At 50.6% G+C, this 15,567-nt stretch overlaps 1 protein-coding gene across 4 annotated transcripts in view; it reads left to right on the forward strand.

Annotated features, from left to right (window-relative positions):
• The first annotated feature begins 1,060 nt into the window (after positions 1 to 1,060).
• The window catches only part of MARCH2 (membrane associated ring-CH-type finger 2), a 32,758-nt gene continuing 18,251 nt past the window's right edge, over positions 1,061 to 15,567 (forward strand). Inside the window, exons 1-3 of one of the 4 annotated variants that reach the window (XM_027671215.1) lie at positions 1,061 to 2,986; positions 4,043 to 4,202; positions 12,133 to 12,352. In XM_027671215.1, coding sequence (XP_027527016.1) covers positions 12,177 to 12,352 — 176 coding nt within the window. In that variant the 5' untranslated portion in view covers positions 1,061 to 2,986; positions 4,043 to 4,202; positions 12,133 to 12,176. Of the gene's footprint in view, positions 2,987 to 3,384; positions 4,203 to 7,110; positions 8,336 to 12,132; positions 12,353 to 15,567 lie in introns of those variants that run through there. The other 3 variants (XM_027671217.1, XM_027671219.1, XM_027671218.1) reach the window with 3 other exon arrangements.

The following is a 15,567-nucleotide window of genomic DNA, read 5'->3' on the forward strand; positions in this document are numbered from 1 at the left end:
GCGGGGGGGGCTCCGGGGCGGCCGGGCCGGCACCGCGGCCCTGCTCCTGCTCCGCTCCGCTCCCGGCCGCGGCGTCCCGAGGCGCCGGGCCGAGGCGTGCAGGCCGCTGTTCCGGGGGCCCGGGAGCCCTGACAGCCCGCCCGGTGTGCCCGGCGTGTGACGCCGCCCGTGCTCGGGAGCCGGAGCCGCAGCCCGGGGCTCGGGGCCTGTCCCGGGGAGCAGCTGCCGCTGCCGCCGGTCCGGGCTGCGCCGGGTCCGCCGAGCGCCTGAGCCGCGGCCCTTCCCCTCGGGCGGGGCGGGGCCGGGCCGGGCTGGGCCGGCACCGTCCCCCCGGGAGCGCCGGGGGTGTCGCGCACGGACATCACCGGAGGTTCGGGGAAGCGGCGTTCGTTCCTCAGGCTCCTTTTCCCCGGGTTTAAGCCGTTGTCAGGAAAAGGTTCCGTTGCCGGCGGGCTGCCCTGCCCGTTTTTTCTCTGCTTTTGGAGCGTTCCGGTGCCCGTTCGCGGCCCCCGGCGCTGTGTGCACGGACACGCTGCCTCGTGGAGCTTGGTACAGAGCTCTCCCGAGAGAATGGGCTCAGTGTCACAGCACAGCTGAAGGGGCTGCTGCAGTTGTGTGTTGGGGCACCAGCTGCCTTCCTCTGTGTGAGCTTAGAGTTTGTGATGGACTTTCCATAAACTGGTGTCCTCTAAGTCTCTCTGTCTCATTTAGGACAGTTTTTGTGAGCCAGCTCTCTGTGACAGAGGCCAGAACTGCTGGTTTGTCAGATTTGTCCGAGGGACGAGCCTGTGACTCGTGTACTGGAGGATGAGTGTGTGACAAAAACACATGAGAGGTGTTTTTGTCACGGTCTCAGACACGGTCTCTTGTTGTATGAGCATGTTCTCGATCTGGTGGGGAGACCAAGATTAAAAACTGAGAAGCTGTGCGATGGCCTTGGGGGCTCCTGTGTGCACTTAGTCCCCACAGAAATAGTGCCACCAAGGTGTGGGGTGACACGTCTGTGCTGTGTGTGCTGCTGCCCCGAGCAGAGTTCAGGCTGCTGCTGTGTGACTCATCCTCCGGGAGGGAGCTGTGCAGAGCTGGGATTTTGCAGGCAGGCAGGTGGGGTGTCACTCAAGTCAGGGGTGATGGTGGCGAACTGGAAGTGTCAGGGTTATCCAGAGTTCCACTTGTTTGTTTTCAGTGCACCATCCCTGCAGTGTCCGGGGATGGGACTGTCCTGCCCTGGTGTGTGTGATGATCTGTCAGTGAGGATGTGCTTCTCATCCCACCCCGTGCCCTTTATTTGCTTATCCCCAAGGGACTGTTTCTATCCCTCTCTCAACCCTTCCTGTTACCAGCCCTCCTTTTCCCTGGGACTCTCATTCTCTTGCTCTGCTCTCCTTCCAGCAAGCATTTATCTCTGTGCTTTTCCCCTCTGACACAGTTTCTAGCACTTCCTTGGCCTTTTTCCAGGCCCTTGTTGAGAATGCCTGTGGTGCTGCTGTGGTTGTCCAGCTGTGATGGCTGTGACCCATCCCCTTTGTCCCCCTGCTCGTGGGGACATCCAGCCCCTCTTGGCTGCCACTCACATGTGCTCAGAGTAATCCTTTGAACGGCTGGACCTGAGTCTTGGCTTTCCAGGTGTTTGAATGCTTTTCTGCATCTCCACAGGATTATGCAGGGACTGTTTGAAAGGCTGGAAGGGCCCTGTTTTCCAGGTGCATTTGAGGCTGTGAGGGTGTGTCACCCTTTGGGAACGAGCTTGAAGGGAAAGAAGCTGGGACTCTAAAATCGCTTTGTCACGTGCACTGTGACAGTGAATTTAATAACTCCAGCTGAGGACACAAGGTCTAACTACCCCCAAGCACGTGCTGGGGAGCGTTTCGGGCAGCCTGCATCAGTAAGGAAGTCTTTACTTTGCCAGGGGCAGACCAGGTGGCACAGGAAGGAGCCAAGTGAGAGCCTAATGTGTGTTCCACGGGCACTGAATGGCAGCTGTGAATCTGGGGCTGTCTGTGCGTGGTTTAGCTAATTAGCACCACTGGCAGTCTTTTAAGTGAAAACAGAAAAAAAAAAAAGACATTGGAACTAATGTTCCTTGTTTTGGATGTGTTTGACTGCTCTTTTTTTTGGCTGTGGAGTGCAGGAGGCTGCAGGGTGAGGTCACCCCGCGCCGGACGCCAAGGGGGCCATGCAGATGAGCAGGACTACAATGTACTGACTGTGAGCAGCTTCCGACAGAGCTCTTGCCTCCATGGGTGCTGGGAGAGGGCCTTTCCCCCTTTGGGTGATTGATGCTGGCCTGCATCAAGCAAGTGTCGGACATGATCTTTTCCTGGGAGGAAGTTAGTACAGTTTTTTTGGAACAGCATGACCAAAATCAAGATAAAATGCATCCAGCACAAGCTGGGCAAGCTGAGGCTGGGTATGTGCCCTGAGACTCTGTTAGTCCTGACTCTGTTAGTCCTGAGGTCCTCAGGATGTGGCTTTGTAGTAGTTCTCCAGGCAGAGGCACAAAGTAAAATGTGCATTTTGGAGCTTTTTTAATTATTGTTTAAAATATCCTGGCTTCTCACATTAACAAACACAGGAACTTTTCTTAGAAGATGAAGGGAGGAATCAGGCATCCTCAACTATAAACTACAGAATGAGTTTATTTTTTCCCCACTTGACTTTGACTCAGCTTCGGATATTTGGAGATTTCAGAGTTTCCATTTTCAAACTGTTTTTTTCCCCTGCAGATTAAAGTTTGAACTGGTGTGTCTCTTCTCCCTCACAGTCCAGTTTACTCTGGTTAACTTGTGCTTCTGCCTGCCCTTAGCTCACACCCTTCCCACGAAAGAGGAACGGTCTTGGTTGCTGGAAGCATCCTGAGCACATCTCAGGGAGTGACCCCTGAGCACACAGTGTCTGTGAGGTCCAGGACAGGCCATGAGAAGAACTAGGCCATGGGGCACATTTCTGTGAAGGAAACGAGCACAGCACCAAACCAGCGTGAAGGGTAGGCAAGTGTCTCCGGGAAGTTCGTGTACAGTGGTAAAAACAACAGATTAATCTGTGCTGAGGCACAGTTTGTGGCTTATCAAGACAGTTCATGTCATGCACATGAGCAGCACCTCCCCAGGCCTGGTCTGGGTCTCTCCCCAGCTCAGAGTGCAGCTCCCATTCCCCAGGAGGTGCTGTCGTGCTCTTGGTGCCCTGTTTGCTGTAATTACACCAGGTCAGCTCTAACTCAGCAGCATCACAGCAGCAACACAGCCCTGCTGGGAGAGGTACTTTGGGAGAGCACTCAAGTGCTTGTCCCGCCTGCTGAAAGTGGGGAAGTGGCTGTTGGGCTTCTTATGGATTTGTGCACCTTTCCTGGGTGTGGAATGTGCCTCTCCCACTGTGCAGTTACAGCCTGGGAGAGCCCTAAGCACTGCTGGTGAAGTGCAGAATGGCAGAGTCCTGAAGGCAGGGACTGATCCCTGTGTGTCCTCCAGTGAAGGGAGCAGCCTGACAGGAGCTGCCCTGACCTGCAGCTCTTCCTACCCATCAGCTGCTCAAATGCCTTCCTTGACCCAGGCCTCTCTCAGACGAACGGTGTTACAGTTTGGAATCTCATTTGTCCCCGTTTTCAATTAAAATAGGCATTTGTAAGTTTTCTTCCAAGTTTTATGTAGCAATTATGACTAAACTTTTCAATTCCTGATAGAGCCCGAGATGATTATGTGTGGTTAACCTCAAGGACAGACTTGAGCTGCTCTTGCAGTTTTAATCAGCTGTCATGAAACCAGTGATAGACTGAAGGAAACGTTCCCCTCCTGTTCCCAAAAAGAGGGAACAAGGGGCAAGGAGCAGCATTGGCTTGGCAAATATAAGAACAGATAAATCAAGCCTACTATCTAAAGCACTCCTCTGTGAAATGGGGAATGCACCAAGCTCGTGCAGTCTTGGCTTTAACACCGATTCCTTTTAACCTTTGAGAGCCTGAGTCCTGTTTCATCTGAAACCTGATTTGAGAGTGGTGGGAGGGAAAACTACAATTCCAGACTGTTCTTGGTTTATTTCCTCCCAGTTTCTCTTGTACTTCCCTGCAGACAAATCAGTCAAGGCCTGTGTCCAGAAGAACTAGAAATGCAGCCTAAGCAAAACGTTGCAAACTGAGCTGGAGAGTGTTGCAGCCTGGATACCAGTGGTGGAGTTTCACTTAAGGATTGAGGAGGGAACTTGTAGCAGTAAGGAGTGGGCAGAAGGGAGACAGTGGTGCACTTGGATGGCATCAGTGAATCCTCCTCTTTGGCTGACCATGGGGGTGCTCTCAGCTGGTGCCCACTTTGGGGTCACAGCTGCCTTTGGTGCTGCCTTTGTTGGAAAACTCCTTGAAGTGTGGGTGTGCTGAAGGGATTTGTAATATAGCTAGGTTGAAAAATAGAACTAGTCAAGTTGAACTCCAGATCAGATGCCTGTTGGGAGCTGAGTGTGCTGCCTGGTGTCCAGGGGTGGTTGCTCTGGGCAGGCAGTGAGCAGGGCTGCTGCGTGCTGGACGTTTGTTCCAGCTCCGGTTTTTCTTCAAGCAGAGTGTTGAGTGAGTACAACCCAGGAGGAAAACACTGAGGAAAATGCAAGTTCTTTCTGACATGGGATTCCCCATCCTGAAATAACATTTTGCATCCTCCTGGGTCGTGCCCTCTGAGGGACTGATGGGTCCAGCGCTGTGTGGGCGCTGCAGTCTCGATCTGGTGCACGTGGAACTGCTGCACTAAAGTTCTGTTTCCTGATGGGTTACCCAGAGCTGGAAAATCCATTTCTTCTGACTAAACTGAAACTGCCTGGCAGGTGACTGGGCAGGACTGGGGAGCCCTCAAGCTTTGGCCTTGCTGCAGGGGCTGCCTCTCTTTACAGAGGAGCTTGATGAAGTGATAGTGCTGGGAAGCAGAAGTGTCTTTGTGTTGCTGCTGCTGCTGGTGTTTTGGGAGAGGACGTGGGTGTGAGATGTGAGAGGCCATGTGGCTCTGGTGCCTCCAGCAGGGCAGGGATGTGCTTGTGTCTGCTGGGCTGGCTGTTGTCCCCACTGATGGGTAGCACCCTGCAAGCAGTGCTTGGTGGGCATGATAACCCATTTCCCTCCCCCTCCTGATTCATGATTTCAATAAAACTTTCAAACCTTACTAATGCATCCTTCTTTCCCTTCAGAAAGGGAGTGATAAAATGCAGAGGGAGGTGGGTGCTGGGTCCGTGTAGCTGGATTATGTAGTGAGTTGTGCTGCTATTCACCTCTAAAAGCTGATGACTTTTGAAATCCTCAGAGGAGCCGCAGGTGTTTCTCACGTCCCAGCTGGTTTTCAGTTGTTTCCTCATGAAACTTGTATTCACATGGCTGAATTTTGTTTGGAGATACCCTCTGCAAAGAATTTTCTTCTAGTGTTGCAATTCGGATTTCCAGATGTTGGTAATTAAAGTGCAGTAAACTTTCCTTTCATATGGCCTTGTGGCAGATAAAGAGCCTTGGAAGATCTGAGATAACTTTGTTCATTTTGGCATTCCAGCTGTAATGCACAGCCTGATCTTTCCCAAGCACAGCAAGAAAAAAAAATCATCCTTCAGGCTTCTCCTTTTTATACTGATTTTTTATCTGAGCATGTGAGTTTGAACCTGCTTCTTTTTGAATATTGAGTAACTTTGTCATATATTAGGCAACAATCTTCTAGAAGAAAATTGGGTTGAAAAACAGTGGGGTGAACACCATGATAGGTACCCCAAACTCAGGGGTGATGGGAGCCCTGTTGTGTCACAGTTCTGCTGTGCCCACACAAGACCCATCCCAATGGTCTTGTTTGAAAACCAGGGTTCCCTCCTGCTGGATCTTTGCCAGCCCATAGTTTTCCAGTGCTGCAGGATGTGGAGATGAAGTGAAGCTACTGCAGATGTCGATCCAATATGCTGAGTTTTGGAGAGGAGGGATGTGCATGGATGCAGGCTTTGGGAAACAAGTTATTGATCACCAAGACTTGCTGCAGTATTTTTTTTTGCCAATGGGGAACAGCAGTCAGATCCTGGCAGTGTGTCTCTTTGGAAAAAAATGGAAGACTGTCTCTTCATCTGTGTCTGGAAAACAAACCCATTTGCCACCAGACCATAACAATAATCAAGACTCAGAGAGCTTCTAGAACATGTCTAGATAGTGGATTGGGACAGAGAAGTCGTGATTGTTTGTCCCCAGCAGCAGCCAGTGAGTGAAGGCTGGTGCTGAGTTGTGTCACTGGAACAGTGGAGGGGCAGCCGAGCCGGGTCGCTGGCCATGGCCCTGTACAGATATGGCAAATGCAGGAGTCCAAAAATGCTGCATCCTCGAAGCCTGTGACCTCCTCCTGGGTGTTACAGGGTTAGATTGGGAGCACGTTATGAGCATTGTAAACTCATCCCCAGGGATGAGGCAGGTGAGGCTCTGTGGGGGCTTCACCTCGCTCAGCCCCGAGCTTTGGCTGTTAAAGGTGTGGGAGGAGGTTCCTGCTGTGAAGCTTTATCAGAACATTCACAAGCTCCCAGAACCTTGTCCCTTGATTATTTTGTTCTCGTGCTTTTTTGGGCTTTGTTTTGTTTTGAGCCCATGGTCAGGGCTGTCCCCTGGCTCTCTGATCCACAGCATTGCTCTGCTGGCACTGTCTGAAGTTCAAGTTAAGGCTGAAGTTTTTACAGCACCTCCTTTAGCTGCAGTGGCCAACCAAATGTTGCAGGCAGGGCAGGAAATTGAGAAGCTGCTGGGGAGTGAAATGCTTTCCTGTGTGCTATTTACCAAATTTTAAAATGCTTTAGAAGCTGTTGTGTGGCATCAGATCTTATTTGAAGTGTTGGGTGATATGCCATAAAATGCTGTCTCACTTTTCTCACTGCACAGGGCTCCTTGCACCCTGACTTTAGGACTGTTGTGTTCAGGTAACTTTTAGCACAGGACTGACAAGATTTCTTCACGAGCCCTGGGCAAGGGGTGAGTTGCTGATGGGTCAAGTGTGGGCAGATCCTGTGCTAGCTTTCTGGGTACTTTTAAGGTGTTCCACAGCAGACCTGCAGGGTAACTCTGGGGAGTCAGCTGATATATAAAATCACGTACTTTTAATAAAGAAGAAAATAATGCTGTGGTTTTCAACTCTCAGCAAGAGAGTGTATTTCAACAAACAAAACTGAAAACAAAGCCCTGCAGCAATTTGGGATGGGTTCTTGGGGTTTTTTAGTTGTTTGTTTGTTTTTTTTTCTTTAAATTAATCCACTTATGCAGCTTTTCAACAGTAGCAGGGAGCACTTCAGGCCACTCATAGCATCCCACTCTTGTATCTCTGGTGGCAGTGTCTCAGGTGTGTAATGTGCATTAGCTGGGTGAGACAGGGTGTGTGGGAGCAGGTGCTTAGATGTGTGGAGAAAGCAATTCTTTGTGTCTCCCTCAGGATGTGTTCAGATGGTTGTAGGGCTCAGGATTTGGGAAATGCAGTTTTTATGGTGGAAAGGAAAGCACTGATGTTTGGAAATGCCCTTTAGCACCTGAAAACCTTCGGTTTGCTGGTGACACTTGCAGGTTCATATGATGAGAAGACTCAGTGTCTGTGTGCCCAAATTGGCTAAAAGGGCTTTGGAAAGCAGGCTGGGTGGCCTTGCACCCAGGATCAAACATCAGCTCACGTGAGCAGCAGTCAGAGCACTGATCTGCAATCAGTGAGTGGGTCATGTGCTAAATTAAAAAAAAAAAAGTCCTTGTTTACAGATGGGTGGGTTACGTTGGCAACACAACTTGTTTATCTCTGCTGTGGCACCCTTGGTGAGGTGCCAGGCCTTGGTTACAGTGATCAGGGAAACGAGTTGCTCAGGAACAGACTCGGGGCTGGCAGGGTCGTGCGTTGGGTGTTTTTCTTGGTGGAGGTGTCTGGGGAAGCCGGTCTGTTCAGGAGCTGAAGTGTGCTCACTGCACCCGGAGAAGGTGGAGCTGGTTCTAGTTCCAGTTTGCTCTGGATCCAGTGAAAGCCTCAGAATTGCTCCAGGGCTTTACACTGGTTGGGATATTCATCAGTGGACAGGCTGTGAGCAGCAGAGCAGAGCCACGACCTGCACCTTCCCCACTGCTGCCACTGACTGACTGCAGCCTTCCCTGCTGTCCTTCCACCTTGACTGTGCTTCTCCCATTGTGGCTTTGATCCACGTGTTCATCTGATCTGCTGTGGTTTCCCTGTATGGGAGAAATAACTGTTTTATCCGTCTGCAAAGTCTAAATACAGAGAACAGAGCTGGGAGACCCTTTAGCTCCTTGTCTCCTGCTTGTTCCCACTGGACGTGTCTCCTGGGTGGAGGGCACTGGTCCAGCCTGATCTCTGCAGTCTTTTGAGTAAGTTTTGCCCCCCTGTTGCCCTTTGGATCATACAAACTGGATTATATATGTTGTTGCAATGCCTGGGGACTGATGTGGGTGAATCTCTTGCTGGTGTGCTCCACATAAGCCCTGGAGCAGGATCCCACACCAGCACCCTGCTCTCTGCCTTGGAGCAGCGATGGAGCACGAGCTGCTCTTTGAGGAACTGACTCATTTTGCTGCATGTGTTTGAGTTTTGGAGTCCTGGTGCAGAACTCCTTCTTCTGAGCCAACTTTCCACAAACGGGGTTTGTTTTTCTTCAGTTGGAGTAATATTTACAAACTCAGCCCTTTATATCCTGGGTCTGCTCGGAAGCTGAGGATACAAAATGTTGCTGAGAAGAAGCTTCCGATTTATTTGATCATGTCCAACTGTGGCAGCAGAGGAGATACTGATAATAAACCTAGTGTCTTGAAGGCTTTTTTTTCTTTTAATTAATGTGAACAAGGAATGTATCCCCAAAGAATGGGCTCAGAAATCCCAGGTGCTTAGAAAAAAACAGCGTGTGGTTCAAACCAACTGTTTGGGTCTCGTTTGTCTCTCCAGAATTTTGGCATTACTGCTGTAAATGGAGCTTGGGAAGGGTCTGGAGCACAAGTCTGATGAGGGGTGGCTGAGGGAGCTGGGGGGTTCAGAAAAGGAGGCTCAGGGGGGACCTTCTTGCTGTCTAAAACTCCCTGAAAGGAAGGTGCAGCCAGGTGGGGATCAGTAACTTCTCCCAGTTGACAGGATGAGAGGAAATGATCTCAAGCTTTGCTGGGGAGGAAAAAATTTCTTCATAGAAGGGGTGGTCAGGCACTGGCACAGACTACCCAGGGCAGTGGTGGAGTTGCCATCTCTTGAGGGATTTCAAAGACGTGTGGATGTGGCACCTGGGGACACGGGTTAGTGGTGGCCTTGGCAGTGCTGGGGGAACAGTTGGACTTGGTGATGTGAGAAGGCTTTTCCAGCCTGAACGATTCTGTGAACTTTGGGTTTGGGTTGGATGAGCTGTTGACAGCTGTGAGGGAAGGCTGTGTATTGATGAGCTGATCCTTAGGGAGCCAGGCTGGGGACTGACTTGGCTGTACACCGTGGTTCCTGTTCTGCTGGGTATGGAACCAGAACCTGAGTGCACTGCAGATGTTCTCTCTGCATTTCAGTTACTTCTTCTCTAACTGTATCCATGAAAATCCTGCTGCTTTTCCTTTGTATTCGCTCTGAGTGGTGTGAGTCAGATATTAGAGCAGTGACTTCAGGTCCTACCCTGGGATGGACCCCAACAAGGAAACGCCAAATAACCTGTGACAGAAACCCTTGTGTTTCCTGAAGAAAGGCAGGGTGGCTGTTCCCTTCCAGCCTGAGCAGGGCTGCCAGGGCAAGGCCATGGGGCTGCCTGTGTCTGTCAGATGTGGAGCACAAAGAGCCTCAGTGTAAATACTCCCAGGACACAGGCAGTGAGGGCAGTTTTATTCCAATACGCAAAATGGACCTTTTTCCTCTGGACTTAGAAATAAACAACGTTTTGGCCGAACAAATGGAACAGACCTTTTTATTAAAAACATATATCCTTTCATGCCTGAGCCAGTAAGAGGTTGTTAAAAATTGAAATAACTCCTTAACTTGTAGAGCAGCTGACTTAAGTCATTCCAATAGCATTTGTCATCTTGGTTTTTGCTCCTTAAAGTTGGAGTGTTTGTAGCCTTTTTTTTAAAGAGGAGAGCAATAAGAAAAGTGGCTCCAACTCTGTGTGCTCTTTGCACAGGTGGAGAGAGAGGCTGAATCTGTGAAGTTAGTTTTTAAGTTGACGAAAAGATTCACATTTGTTTGGATGGGGATTGACCTGCTCACAAGCTCAAGCTCATTCCTGTTCAGGTGCAGAGGAAGGATTACAGATAGTTATCAAGAGCAGCTTTAATAAAGAGATTAGAAAGTCTTCTATTGGAAATCAGAAAATATTCTGTAAAATGAGGGGATGCTGCCAAAGTTGGCATCTGGTGCTGAGAGACCACTGAAGGGCTCTCTCCCTCTTGCACATGTGTACATGAAGGAAGCCATCCTGACAGATGAAACCCTTGGTTGTGTGAGAGTTGCTTGATTTCCAAGATGGGAAAAAACCCTTGTGCTTACCCAAGTCAGTGTGTTCAGGGCTGCAGGGGTCACATTCTTGTATTGGCTTTTTGTTTTCTTCTTCTGTAGTGTGGCCAAGCCTCCAACCAGGAAGAAGCCCTTATTTTCTTTAGCTATTTTAGTTTGATTTTGGCTTAGTTAAACCTGACAAAACTGTAGTTTCATGGGAACGTTTGACTCCTGTTGTGCACAGACATCTCTAAACAAAAGACCCTTTCCTTGGGTGGGATGGTGAAGGTTTGTTTGCCTGCTCCTACCTCCAGGAGACAGAGACTGCAGATTCCCCCCCTCCTGAATTTAACAAACCTAATTCTTTTCATATTTCTTCTTTGGAATTGGAGTTATTTTATTTCAGGCTTCCCCCACCCCCCCCGCAGACCTTTTATCCTTTTCATTACTTTCATTTGAACTTCTTTTGTGGATTTATTTCTTTCTTGAAATCCAGCCACCAGGATGAGACAGCATTCCAGCTCTGATCCCAGCAGTGCTGGCGCACAGGGATTACTGTGCGTGCCTTACATAAGGCACTCCTGTTTACAGACACAGGGATTTTGGTTTTACCAGCAGCACGATGTTGTTGGCTTGTGTTCAGCTTGTGACTCACTGTAACCCCAGCCCTTTATTTCTGCACAGCTGCCTCTCAGGGACAATTGGCAAAAATGGGATTTTTCTGAATCTGCAGAGCATTCCTGTCTTTGGGGATGAGATGCCCCCTGCCAGGGAGGAACTCTGCTGTTGCTGGCAGCTGGGTGAGGTGCTGCCTTCCCTCAAAGGCAGAGAGCTCTCCTGTCCACATGTGGCTCGTCACAGCCAGCTCCTGGTTTCCTGTGTTGGGCTTTTCCCTGCACCTTCTTCCTGATTCTTGCATTTGCTGTTTGATCCGTGCGTTCTCTTTGCTGGGTAAATCACAGGAGTGCCGAAAACATGCTGGTGTGCTTTGCTGTTTGCATGTGGCTCTTGTAAAAGTTGTTACTGGTCTGAGTAGTTGAAAGGGAAAGGGGAGAAGCTGGCCTGCTGCCCTTCCTTCCCAGAGAGCCCGGGGAGCACTTTGAGTGCTTTTGGGAGGCTCAGGCCCACACGTTCACTGTCGGGACGGACCGTGGGGAATGTGGAAATGGGAGCGTGTGCATTTCTGTAAAGAAATCTAAAAAAGAAAAATCAAAGATGGGGTGGAGGAGCCCTTTGGGCTTGGGCAGACTTTCAAGTGCTCTGAAAGCTCCTGAATGCAGCTGAGAGGGGCCTCCCTGAACCGAGCCACGCGAACGAGTTCAGGTGCCTGTTTGGGTGAAACTTTGCTGCATTTACAGAGAGCATGAATATAAGTTTTCAGGACAGCTCTAGCCAGAACAGCCCAGGCTCATGGGGCTTCTGGTTGCCTTCCCCACCTCTGCGTTGGCACATTGGGTTTGAAAGGCTTCATCAGGTTGAAGGGTGGGTGCCAGCAATTCTCTCTGAGAAAGGTAAATTTGCAATTCCGATGGTAAGTTATGTAAGTGGAACATTTGGAGTCTTAATTTTATGGTAAGGCAGCCTCACAAAGCCTATTAAAGGGGACAGAAGACTCACAAACCCCGTGGCTGTTGGGGTGCTGCCAGCCCAGGGAGGGTGCTGAGGGGCTGGGCTCTGCGGGATGCTGGCTCTGACCACGGTGCCGTTCCCGCAGGTCTCCCCGGTGCCGGTCCCAGGACAGAGGGGCCCGGAGCTGCCATGACGACGGGCGACTGCTGCCACCTCCCCGGGTCCCTGTGCGACTGCCCGGGCAGCGCTGCCCTCTCCAAGTCGGTGGAGGACTCGGACATCGGGCGCCCGCAGTACATCACCCAGGTCACCGCCAAGGACGGGCGGCTCCTCTCCACCGTCATCAAGGCGCTGGGCGCCCAGAGGTGAGGCTGCTGCTTGGTGTGGCCATGGCTGGGCTCTTCCCCTTTTTTGGTGGCTCTAGGGGTAGAGGGAGGCAGCAAAGTCTTGTTTTGTGGAGGAGTTTCTTGATCCTGTGAGTCGGATGCTTCCCTGGCCTGTGCTCCGTGCGGAGCTCACGCGGCCCCGAGTGCTGGTGGACTGGGAGTTGTGTGTTCATTGGAGCCCCAGAGCTGTGGCTGCTCTGGGTGGGGGTGGCCTGGGTGGCCTCTCGCTCTGTGCCACTGCCATGTCCTCGCAGAGCAGCGGTGAAGGTGGTGCCGTGCTCGCAGGCAGCGTGGTTGTTCATGGAGAAGAATGAAAGGCTGGAAGTGGAGCACAGCCCCTGCTCCAGGAAAGTCCACGGAGTAAAGGTGTGGTGTTGATCTACAGCCCCAGGGACGGGAGGGTGTTTGTGTTGCAGGAACTGCAGCATCCAACTGTTGCTACAGGGAACACGTGGCAGCTTCACTGGTTCAGTGCCTCCTGATGTGACTTCTTGTCATGTATTTTGAGCAGCTTCCAGAGCAGAGGACACTTGGCAGTATTGTTCAGTCCAGCTAGTGAGGACTGTCACATTCATGTTCACAAATCCTGTCTGAACAGCTGGTTTTTTTTCAGTTAATTTGGCCAGACATTGACGAGGTGTGAAAGTGGTGACTGCAGGCGTGGGGGAAGGATGCAGGGGAGCTGGATGAGAGTGGAGGCAAACATAACTGCTGCATCCAGCAAACCTGGAGCAGGCCAGTGAAAATGTGAGGGGAACTAGGCTTGCTTTCTGTGTGAGAAGTTGTTTCAACCCTTAGAACTTGTGGAGGTGTAATGATTGTGTGGGAAAACTGCCTGGGAACACAGGTTAAAAGACCCCAACAGGATTCCTGATGTGTCTGTGTGGAGATCAGTTTGTTCCTTTTGGTGATAGTGGGTTTCAGTCCCTTCCTTGTCACCAGCACTTAGCACAGAGAAGCTGGGAGCACTGTGGCTGCACTGGAATGTTGGATTAGTGATATGGTCTCTACAGCTGGCTGGAAAACTGTCTGAGAGTGCATCGTGTGGGAGTGTGACGGGGCCCCCACCCCCTCTGGGTAGGAAGGAAGGAAAATGAAGTCTGATAAAGAGTTTTTTTTCACGCCACTGTCAGCAAATTTTTTCATTCTGGATTGTTTATTGGTTATATTATTGTGCTGGAAATACGAAACTTCTCAAACAGGAACAGAACAGATGAAATATCTCACAGATGCTTTTCTTAGGAAATAACAGATGCATGAGAGCAGAGGAGGCTCGGAGGGGTTGTCTGTCCCTGTCACTAATGCTCTGTGTGCAGGCTGCACTCTGGTTGTTCTGGTACAGCACTTTATGGCAATAAATGTTACAGAACAATCAAATAATTCAAATTGGAAGGCAATTCCATAGGACATCTGGTCCAGGCTCCTTTCAGAGAAAGAATGCTCAGAGCCTTTTCCAATGCAGTTTCCAGGATCTCCGAGGATGGAGTTCCCACCACCTCCCCAGACTCCTGTTGCAGGGATTGTCCTGGCTGAGGAAGTGCCCTAAATAAAAGACATGTGAAAAGGAGGAGAGGACATGGTTGGTGGTTCACCAGTGATGTTTGGCAGAGAGAAGGGGATGGTGCCGTGGGTGTACGTTGCTTCGCAGCTCTAAATATGAGTAAAGGTCCAACTGGGTTGAAACCTGCTAAACATTAAAAGTGGTAGAGATGTCCTGTGGTGCACCAAGACAGGAGTCTTGCTTTTCCCTTAGCGAGCTGATGTGCACTCCCTTGCTGGCTCTTTCCTTTCCTTCATGTCCCACCAACCTTTTTCCCCAGTGTGCTCCCTTTCCTTGAACTGTGCTTCCATGTCTCACTCTTGCTTTCTGTGCAAACTAATGGAAGTGGCCCTGCTGCCTTTGAAGGTTGCTAAGTGCTTGCTTTTACTGTTGTGTAGCAATCCCACAAACTTCTGCAGTCAGATGGGGGCTTTTGAAGTCAGAATAGTAGTGGAGTGTGAACTGTGAGATGAGCTCAGTGTGGCTTTTGTTCTGGCAGCTCTACATGGAAAAAGGTGATAGCTGATATTGTTCACCTGGATTTCAGGAAATAAAGATGTTCCTTTCTCACCCTCTCTCCCACCCCCAAATCTGGGCAGATACAGATGTAAGAGAACAGTTGTGTGAAAGAAACGTCTGGTTGGAAAGTGAGATACTAGTGAGTGCCTGGTTCCCACGGTCCAGGGAACATTTTCTTCCTGAACGATATCAGTGATGGGTAAAGAGTTGTACTGAACTGCTGAGAACAGTGAACTTTGGTGTCTAGAGCCATTTGAGGCTTCCCAGGGAGCCCAAAACATCTTCATCACAGGGCTGGCATAGGTGGCACAAGGCTGCTGAGGAACCTGTGCCTTGGGATGCCCCATCCCTGTCGGTGTTCCAGGCCTTGTTGGCTGGGACTTTAAGCAACCTGGTCTAGTGGAAGGTGTAGCACTAATTGTCCACAGTCAGTGGTGCCAGTTGAAGGTGTGAGGAACATCTTGGGAACTGATGGATGGTTCGAGTGCTGTGAGCAGCACAGGCCTCCTGCAGGGAAGGTTGCAAGTGTCTCTGAATGCGTTTGTTACTTCTCTTGATAAGCATCTCTGGTTCTCTGAGTTCCCAAGAGAGCAGATCAAAGATATTTGTTTGAAACTTGTGGCCAAGGAGGGGTGAGAAGGGGTTGTTGCTGAAGCACCAAGGCATTTCTGCAGCCACTGGGAGGCTGAGTGGTTGGTGACCTGTGGAGAGGTGCCCATGGGATGCCAGGCAGTTCCTGTGCTGTGATGGGCAGAGGGTTTGTATGCTGAGAGATTAGTTTGAGTGGCTGCCTGCTGTGAAATAAGTTGTGTCCTTGAAGAGCTGAGCTTCCAGGGTCAGTGTAGTTGGGTCTTTAGGTAGTGCTGTTCCTTACCCAGTTCCTGTCAGCCCAGGGTGCAGAGCAGAGATGGGCCAAGAGCGGGTAGGTGATCTGATAAATGTGACTCTGATTGCCAGACTCTTGAGTGGCTGCAGGTGGCTTTGGCTACTGTGGATCATCTGGCTTTGCTGTGGTCTTCTGGTTTTGTATCAGGCTTGGTGTTGGGTCTGGTGTCAGCCCCTGCCCACTGTGAGCAGAGCTGGAGGCTGTGGGACATGTGTGCTGCAGTGGGACATGTGTGCTGCAGTGGGACAT

The sequence above is a fragment of the Neopelma chrysocephalum genome, unplaced genomic scaffold (genome assembly GCF_003984885.1).
Source record: "Neopelma chrysocephalum unplaced genomic scaffold, ASM398488v2 Primary Assembly neopelma1_97060, whole genome shotgun sequence".
Taxonomy (NCBI): Eukaryota; Metazoa; Chordata; class Aves; order Passeriformes; family Pipridae; genus Neopelma; species Neopelma chrysocephalum.